The sequence below is a fragment of the Delphinapterus leucas genome, unplaced genomic scaffold (genome assembly GCF_059928025.1).
Source record: "Delphinapterus leucas isolate spDelLeu-1000000601 "Yukka" unplaced genomic scaffold, BTC_Dleu_Yukka2 spDelLeu_asBTCV2_sq74, whole genome shotgun sequence".
NCBI classification, from domain to species: domain Eukaryota; kingdom Metazoa; phylum Chordata; class Mammalia; order Artiodactyla; family Monodontidae; genus Delphinapterus; species Delphinapterus leucas.
This window is the reverse complement of record NW_028322283.1, coordinates 214054-223739: the sequence shown is the minus strand read 5'-3', so window position 1 is coordinate 223739 and position 9686 is coordinate 214054. Positions and strand designations below refer to the sequence as shown.

The 9686-nt window shown below is 46.3% G+C and overlaps 1 protein-coding gene across 1 annotated transcript in view; it reads left to right on the top strand.

Annotated features, from left to right (window-relative positions):
* The first annotated feature begins 1407 nt into the window (after positions 1–1407).
* The window catches only part of UCK2 (uridine-cytidine kinase 2), an 84334-nt gene continuing 76055 nt past the window's right edge, over positions 1408–9686 (top strand). Inside the window, exon 1 of the mRNA XM_022566532.3 lies at positions 1408–1812. Coding sequence (XP_022422240.1) covers positions 1714–1812 — 99 coding nt within the window. The 5' untranslated portion in view covers positions 1408–1713. The remainder of the gene's footprint in view (positions 1813–9686) is intronic.

The window sequence follows — 9686 nt, the reverse complement described above, 5'->3', positions numbered from 1 at the left end:
GGCTGTGAAGAGCTCTGCAAACGTCCTTGAAGATCTTATCTTTTTAGTGGAGAAAAACTTGGAGGAGGAGAAGCAGACACATGAATCAGCTAAAACTCACCCACCCCACAGGCATTTGATAAGGCACCCTTCTAGCTAACCTCTCCCAAATGCCTGCCTCTGGGTACCAGGTAGCTGCTCTCCCCAGCTTAGTTTCCTGTCTGAGCTTCTGTGGAGTTTGGTTTTGGATGGTTACCTGAAATATTTAAAAAGTGAAGCGAACATTTGTTTTTTCTAATACTCAATTTTCTTTAGTAATTTTTTTTCAAAATAATTCTGAATTTTAGGTAACACTAAGTTTTGAAAGAGAATGCTATAGGCTTAACTTCTCCTTTAGACTGTAGGACCCCCATCAGCTCATTTATACCAGTCCCAGGTTCACAGGAGCAGCGGCTGTGACTAGTCTAGTCCTCCCTCTCTCCCCTGTGCCCAAACGAAGCTTCCCTTTCCAGTTTCAGCCCTTTAGGGGCTTTTCCTATAGATCATTTATATGATCTGTGCAGGGTACCACGTTAAGTACTTTAAATACAATAGTTCATTTAATATAATAATCCTAGCATGTAACTGCCATTATTATTCCCATTTAACAGATGAGAACATTGAGCAAGGGAGATTAAGTAATTTGCTCAGGGAACTGCAAGTCAATGCAGAAATCTGGCTCCAGAGGTGGCGCTGTTCTGAGTCATCAGCAGCTACTGCCTTTGTAACCAAGTGCCTAATTCCCCATCTCTGAAAAACCAGTTCACTTAAAGGTATTAATAAGTCAACGTGACATTAAGTATTATTTATCGTTTCCACAGCCCTAACTCCACAGGAACCTCAGTGTTTGGGATTTCAAACTACGGTTAGAAAGGGCGTTGATGTTAGGAGGGAGGGCTTCCCTCAGATGAGCTCCTCAAATTATCTTTCTCTAGGAAGGACTCCAGAGAGTCGCCGTTTAAGGAGGATGGTGTTTGGGGGTTTCCAAGAGAGGAAATATTTAAAGCCAGAGGCTGACATATTATTTTGGCAAACGGGATGGGAAAAAGAAATCTCTTTTTCGGAACACAAGTTTTAGTCTGGATAATGGGTAAATGACATTAACTCTTTGTTTCATCTTAACCTTCCAAGCTTGTTCTAATTTTGCTTCTCAAACCTGAGGCATCTCCTCCATTATTTGATCTGTCCTTTTAGCTTTTTATCCCTTTTGAAATAGGTGGGAGCATACCCAATTAAAACGCAGAAGGCTCCTTCTTTTCCCTTGGTCCCGCCGCAGGTCGTCGTCGTGGAAAGGGTTAACCAGGCCGGTTGGGAGAAGGGTCGGGCTCATACCTTTCCCAGAGACCCCAGGCGGCGGCGGCGGCGGGGCCCGGGAGGGGCGGAGGCTGGGGCAGACGCCTCGCCGCCGCTGCCTCGGCGAATAGCAGTGCGCTGTCCGCCCGGATTGGAGCAGCAGCATCACGCTGACCTCTGCCTGGGATGTAAACCGGAGCGGCTGCAGCGGGCAGAGGAAGGCTCTCGGCTCCTTCGGGAAAGCCAGCTCCAGCACCGGGATCCGAGCAGTGCGCAGGGAGCCGCGTCAGCCTCGACCTGGGCAGCGCCCAGCGGAGGCTGCGGGAAAGCGGAGGGAGCCCGGCGCGGGCGGGGAGCGTGCGTCCGTTCGCACAGGCAGCGGGAGGAGGGGCGGCGCGAGCCATGGCTGGGGACAGCGAGCAGACCCTGCAGAACCACCAGCAGCCCAACGGCGGCGAGCCCTTCCTGATCGGCGTTAGCGGGGGCACGGCCAGCGGCAAGGTACGGCGGGGCCCCGGGGCCGCGCTCTTTTCTCCTCCCCACCTCTCCCCACCCCGGCCGGGGCCCGGCGGCGCCGCATGTGGCCGGCGGCCGCGGGCCATGTCAGTTCCTGCAGCCACCGCGTGGCCCGCGCGCCTCCGCTGCTGGCCGCACTCCAGTGCAGAGTCTTCCCCGCGCAGACTCCGGGCGCCGCGGCAGCGGATGGGCGGCCGGGGACTCGGGCCATCTGAGGTTCCAGGGGTACTCCGGCCACCGATCACAGGGCTGGCACGCTCCCCGGCGGCGGTAATTCGTGGCTGGGGTCCTATGGGGGAGGGGCAGAGAAAGCGGATGCTTATTGTTTTGCAAGTCAGTCGTGGGGGAGAGGGCTTTAAGCGGGGTCCTCTACGAATCCCCGGTACACCCGTCTTCCCTCGGCCTGGCGTTGATGTGCTCGCCCGGCGACGCAACCCCGGTGCCGGGTCGGAGCGAGCCGGGTAGCCCGACCGGGAGGGCTGCGAGAACGTGAGGCGGCGTCCCGGGGAAGGGGAGCCCCACTTGGGCTGGACGCCGGTGCCGGGCACTGCAGAGGTTTCCGGGTAAAATCCCGAGAGCCAAATAGGCGAGGTGACATCAGTGAAATGATCATAGTCGGGGCTTCTCTTTTTGGGGGGTTTTAAGAGGAAACGCGGTCGGCTTCAATGAGAAAGTTGTGCTGGCCCCATGCTCTTAGATGTCTGGGGCCGTACGCGTCTTGCATCTGCGGAAGGAGGTCGTTCTCTGGGTGTCTGACTCCTCTAGGAGCCTGCTTTCTTTGTTTTTTCAGCAAGGCAAGGAGAGACTAGGGATATGCTTTCCTAGCTTTGCCCGCGGCTTTTTCTGCAGGTGGAGAAGGGTAGAGTCCTCTCAGATATTTTTCTTTGCTCCCCTGCCTTTAAGATGTGGCTACTTGTTTACCCTACTGTTTAACAAGTTCACTTGGTGCCCGGGCTCCTCAAGGGGAGCCTGCGAGAAATAGGTGATGCGCGCTGGGTTTGGCGAGGTGGGATGATGCCTCCTAGGGTCAGGGAGAGCGGAGCAGGAAGGCTGGTTGGCGCCATGAGAAGCGAGCCACGAGGTTTTTGCTCCGGAGCAGACTCTGCCGTAGCCCCTCCTCCATTTTGCTTTTACATTTTTCCCTCCAGGTCTGGACTACTTTGGCGCAAGGGGCCCAGGCACGGCAGCTGGCGCTATGGACTTCTTTATTGATTAGTTAATCTCGACTGTAGCTCCCAGGGCTTGGGATCTGCCTGCTTTATGTCCCAGAAGTTTATGTTGAATTTGCCCCTGGTTGAATGCCTTTTTTAATTTTAAAAAATTTTACATGTTTTTTATTGGTACTATTACTAGTAAGTCAAAGCCAAACCAGGATGCCAGCTCTTTTAGGAAATGTACCTGTTATATTAGAATTTTCTCAGTCCCCCTCCGCACCCCCCACCGCCCTTTCCATAGTATATTCGTGTTATGTGGGACCTTTTTTGTTGTTGACGGCCGTATTCCCAGCGCTCCTAGCACGATGCCTGGCACATAGTTGGACCCAAATATTAACCTGAGATCCAGCCCTCCTAGGGGGAAGGAGACCGAAACTGGCAGATGAGTGTAGCATTTAGAAACAAAATGACCTTGGTAATCATCTAAATAATTTAGTCACTACAGAGGCGGAAACTAAGATCCTAAAAGGTGAACTAACTCGCTTCTTATTATTGTGCGTTCCTCAATCATCACCTTTTCTCAGTGGATAATCAGTATAAATGTGTTATTTCTGTAACGTGTCAGGTAGGAGCTAGGAATGAGCCATTAAGGGAACTCTTAACTCTGCTGTCCCTATTTCTCATCAAGGAGGAAGATACTCCTAAGAAAGGGTCTGTTTTCATGCAGTTTTTAAAGCATGTTGTATCTTTTGGGCATTAACAAATACTTTGTCATTGTAGGATTTTATAATTTTTTTGTTATTAAGAAAAAGCCCAAAGGACCATTGGACTTCAAAAATTCTTTACTGCAGTCAGTTTGCTGCAATTATGTCTTGATTCTTTAGTCCAGTCCTTAGTGCCTTTTCTCCAAGGAACTTGAAGTTTTTGTTTTTGTTTTTTTTTTAAAGGATGGTCAGCATTAACAAACTGGACCTCCTTTGGAAGCCTCAAGTCTGAACATTGTGGTACAGGAGGGCCTGGAAGCAAAGTCGATACTCTACCCCCTGCATATTTGCTCTGTGCCTGTTAAAGGAATTTGGGAGAAGGCAAAGGGCCCAAGGACATCAACAAAAAAGGACAGTTTTAGAGCTAGAAGGAACCTCGGAGGCCCTGGAGTCCAACACTAAATCTCATCACTTATGGATGAGAAAAATAATGAATTCAGATCATATATTTGTCCCAGCTATTGGCCTTGTTTAAGAAGAATTGACTAAGGCATGCCCGGAGAACACAAGTTTACACTTTCAACCTGGAAAGGGGCTACTTGGAAATGGCTACAGAATGGTTTCAGAGGTACTTGACCCAAAAGGAAATGGAAATGCAGATTGCTTTGTACTCAGTGGCCTGGCATTATAGATCTTGATTGCTTTCTCCTCTCCTTTATAAGAGAAAACAACTCCCTGTTCAGCTTCTCTTGAGAGCTCTAATTTGTCTCAGTGTTGTCACTGCCCTGAGTTAACAAGTATTTTATCTTAGCCTAAATTAGTTTGGTTGTAGAAGGCAAAAATAGCGATTGTGGTCCATATATTACATTTTTGTTTGTTTGTTTTGGCCATGCCACACAGCATGTGGGATCTTAGTTCCCCCACCAGGGATCGAACGCGCACCCCCTGCATTGGAAGCGTAGGGTCTTAACCACTGGACCGCCAGGGAAGTCGCATACATCACATTAAAGTTTGTTGTATACATGAAGATTAATTAGAACTCTAGAGTAAGCTTTGCTAGGCTGACATGGCAAATCATTCTTAAAAACTCACCTTAAAATTGTGGTGGAGGCTTCCCTGGTGGCGCAGTGGTTGAGAGTCCGCCTGCAGATGCAGGGGACACGGGTTCGTGCCCCGGTCTGGGACGATCCCACATGCCGCGGAGCGACTGGGCCCGTGAGCCATGGCCGCTGAGCCTGCGCGTCCGGAGCCTGTGCTCCGCAACGGGAGAGGCCACAATAGTGAGAGGCCCGCGTACCGCAAAAAAAAAAAAAAAAATCACATTCTCGTATTTCCTCCTAAAGGACAAGTCTAGAGAGAGCAAGAAGTAACACTGGATGGGGAAAAAAAACAGTTTAAACTTCTTTACCTGAATATATATCCATGACTTTAGGTGCCATTCCCTCTCCTCTTTATTTTTGCTGTTTACTGCGCTGTGACTTCTTCGCCAATTAAAATAGCTTCTCAGTCTGCACTGCCATCAGAGCGGTCTTCCTTAGTGTAGCTCTGACTGTGCCACTCTCCTTTTTGGAAACCTTGGATGCCTCTTCACTGCCCAGGCTATAGGTCAGATATTTCAGCACAGTGCACATCCCCCTGGCCCCCAAATGTGGTCTCAGACTATTTATTTATTTATTAAAAATTTTTTTAAAAATAAATTTATTTATTTATTTATCTGTGGCTGTGTTGGGTCTTCCTTGCTGTGCGTGCAGGCTTTCTCTAGTTGCGGTGAGCGGGGGCTACTCTTTGTTGCAGCGTGTCGGCTTCTCATCGCGGTGGCTTCTCTTGTTGCGGAGCACAGGCTGTAGGCACGCAGGCTTCAGTAGTTGTGGCTCGCGGGCTGATAGAGCACAGGCTCAGTAGTTGTGACGCATGGGTTTAGTTGCTCCTCGTCATGTGGGATCTTCCCGGACCAGGGCTCAAATTCTGTGTCCCCTGCATTGGCAGGCAGATTTCTAACCACTGTGCCACCAGGGAAGTCCCACCAGACTATTTTTCCACTCTTGTCCCGCTTCCCCACACCCAAATGCACACACACACACATCTGTGGAACTGCTTTCATTTATACTTTTGCTCCTGGTCTTCTCTCTGGAATGGCCTCTAATCCTTTCAAGGTTTCAGTTTTGTTAATACTTCCCCCAGGGAACTTTGTTATCCATTTTCTTAATCAGAATTATTTTTTGTCTCTAATGCTTCCATAGTTTCACCACATTTTGCCTAGTGCTGGGGTTATTTGTTGACTGCTTCCCCCGCTATAGTAAAAGTTCTATAAGAGCGTCTCATTTATTTCTGCCTTAATGCCCATTACAGTGTTTGATACCGTGTTTGTTGAACTGAGTTAGGCAGACCATCATTTGTAATTATCCTTTTATTCTTTTAATTCATAAGACTATTTGAATTAGGCTTTGAAGCCACAGTTGAAACCATGTTTAACTGTGCTATTCGTGTTGCAGTGACTAGACAGTAAAAAACCCCGCAGCTCCCTAATACTGTACATTGGTATTGCTTATTCAGAGCCTAGCATTTAATTAGTATGTACTAAATGAACATTTGTTGAATGTCATTGTGAAGAATACTGTATTATGAGGAAGTCAGGTCATAAGGAAATATGAGAGAAAGTCTGTCAGTATTTTATAGTTACAAGCTGCTTAAACAGCTCATCAAGCCAATTTATCATTAAAGCATTTCCTTATCTCTTCCTTTTGAAGTGGGGCAGGTGTCTTCCCCACTGATGGATAACACTGGAAGATGTTAGGAGAATTTTTGACTTGCCTGAGGTCATGTAGCTAGTAAGTGATAGAACTTGGATTGGAATCCAGGTTTTTCCTTTACTAAATCTATGCCTGTTTTGAACTTTCTCCACAAGCAGGGACCAGCCCTCGGACGTATTTTGAGGGAGGTCAGTCGGACAGTGTATGAATAATACAGACCAAGAGAGGACATTGCAGTCCCCTCAGAGGTGGGGGCTGTCACCTCAGCTCGGCCTGACCATGAGTCAGCATCTGCTTTTGGAGCGCTCTGGAATGCTCCCTGGACCTCCGGCTCCGGCTCCGGCTCCCATTGCCGGGTTCCTGGAACCTCGGCAGACATCCCCATCCGGCCAGATCACTCATTCCGCACCCTCCCTCCATCAGGTGCTCCCAGAACCATGGGACTGCTTTGGTTCTTTTGCTGTTTTTCTCGGAGCTGGCATTGTCTGCTTTGTACCGCCTCAAGCTGCTGCCTGGGAGGTCTGACGGGATCTGGCCCTGTTGACCTCCTGCCACTCTCCCCTTTGCTCTCGATTCCAGCCACATCCCCAGCTTGGCCCATCATGCTTCCCCCCTGCCCAGGGCTCTTCACACTTGCTGTTTGCTCTGCCTGAAATTCCCCTCTTGTTCATTGTGCCAGTGCCTAGCACATGCCTGCCAGAATGAGGCCCAAGCAGCAGGTCTTGCTGCTGCTGCCTTTCCTCAGCTGCTGCCTCATTTCTTGTTTGAAAGTCTTTGAAGTGTGTTTCTGATGCACACTGTCTGTGGTCACCTAACTCCAGCTCACTGTACCTGTAGCATTTGCTTAGGTCTTCTGCCTGATATTATTTCTTTCTTATTTTTTTTAAACATTCCCACCAACAGTGTAGGAGGGTTCCCTTTTCTCCAGCATTTGTTGTTTGTAGACTTTTTGATGATGGCCATTCTGACCAATGTGAGGTGTGATACCTCATTGTAGTTTTGATGTACATTTCTCTAATAATTAGTGATATTGAGCATCTTTTCACGTGCCTGTTGGCTATCTGTATGTCTTCTTTGGAGAAATGTCTATTTAGGTTTTCTGCCCATTTTTGATTTTTTTTATATTGAGCTGTATGAGCTGTTTATATAATTTTAGAAATTAATCCCTTGTCAGTTGCATCATTTGCAAATATTTTCTCCCATTCTGTAGGTTGTCTTTTCTTTTTTTTTTAAATTATCTTTTGAGTTATGTTGCTTTATATTTATTTATTTATTTATTTTAAGATTTCATTTTATTTATTTTTGGCTGCGTTGGATCTTCATTGCTGCGCGCGGGCTTTCTCTAGGTGTGGTGAGCAGGGGCTACTCTTGGTTGCGGTGAGCAGGCTTCTCATTGCGGTGGCTTCTCTTGTTGCGGAGCATGGGATCTCGGCACGCGGGCTTCAGTAGTTGTGGCATGCGGGCTTCAGTAGTTGTGGCTCGCGGGCTTTAGGGTGCAGGCTCAGCAGTTGTGACGCACGGGCTTAGTTGCTCCACGCCATGTGGGATCTTCCTGGACCAGGACTCGAACCTGTGTCCCCTGCATTGGCAGGGGGATTCTTATCCACTGCACCACCAGGGAAGTCCTGTAGGTTGTCTTTTCATTGATATTATTTCTTTGTTGAGTCTTGCTCTCATGAGGTCCTGTGATGGAGACAGGTTGTGTTTGGGAATTTCATGGCTGAAGACCTGACCTTTTTTGCTAGTGGGATCTGAGATGGTGCTGTTGGAATTGCTTAAGATCTCTAAGGTCTTTTAGACGTGTGTCTCAATTTTTTAAATCAATAAAAACGTTTGAATGTATATTCTGTGTGTGTGTGTGTGTTTATGTGCTTTCTTGTCCATTAAACTTTTTATCATTAAACCAATTTATCATTAAAGCATTTGACCATCTTGTTATTGCAATGTGTCATGTATCTGAATATGCAAATTATGTAAGTATAATCAATATAATTAAAAACAAAAATAGGGGTAATGAAAAGATAAGAAAAATGAGATAAACACTTAAAAATTGTGGTTTCTTTAGCAGTATAAAGACTTTTGGTTCTTACTGAATGTTTTATTTTTAAAAATCTTATTTCAAATGTGGTGATTCATGAATCTTGGATGATCTTGGTGATATTACTCGTAGTGATAATATAAGGCTGAAAGTTTGGTTCTAAGTTAAGTATCATGAATCTTGATTTCATGACTGTATTTTAAAAAGTTATTCCCCAAAATGATCCAAGTACAGGAAACTCATCCTTTGCAGTATTTATAAAATCATGAGAGTCCCATCCCCCAATTATGCAGCTAGAAAATTTTCATCGTCCTTGTTGTCCATCAGCTGTTTTTGCAAACCAAGATGCTCCATTTAATGTTTTCTTTCTTTTTTTATACAGCAGGTTCTTATCAGTTATCCATTTTATACATATTAGTGTATATATGTCAATCCCAGTCTCCCAATTCATCCCACCACCACCATCCCGTGTGATCCCACATTTCATTTTGGTGGAGCATTCATTTTCACAATAATAGTGACAGAAGATTCTACCACTTGCTTTTTGTATGACTTGTGGCACATTACTGTAGAGCTTTGGTAAGGTAAGAATTTTGCCTGGTACATACATGGTAGAAGCATAAGAATTTTGTGTGTGTGTTGTTGAAGTTGAGTTGTGCTTCTTTATTGCTTTAATCAGGCTGGAAGTATGCTGTCTGGTCTGATATCCATACCTCCCTTCCCCTCAGCTGAAGAGCTGTTTTGTCATATCTCAGCAAACATCCTCTGTTTGTTTGCCTGTCCTATAGGAAGTCCAGAGTTCTGCAGTTGTCTGTGGGATTGCCTCCTCCCGCATGGTGGAGGGTGAGCTCTGTCTCTGTGCAGGTTGGTAGTCTCTCTCAGGCTCTACACAGAGCTTGTAGTAGAATGGGATGCTAAGGGTGCTGACTTGTGATTTTGGACTATGGTCTTTAAACATGTTTGCATCCATTTCTGCTAAGAGAATTTTGGAGAATTCTTTATCCCTGTCACATGGTTTTGACATCAGTTTCTTTTATCACATGAGTAAAGAGTAGCAAAATATGTAATTTCTGATATATTGTAAATGTTGACGTTTTAAAATAATTGTTTCCTTCTCTTAAATGTGCTCTAAATACTGTAATAATTTGACCTATTATCATCCATTTAAGAAATACATGAATAAGCTCTTCACTGAATCAGAAATGTTAATTTT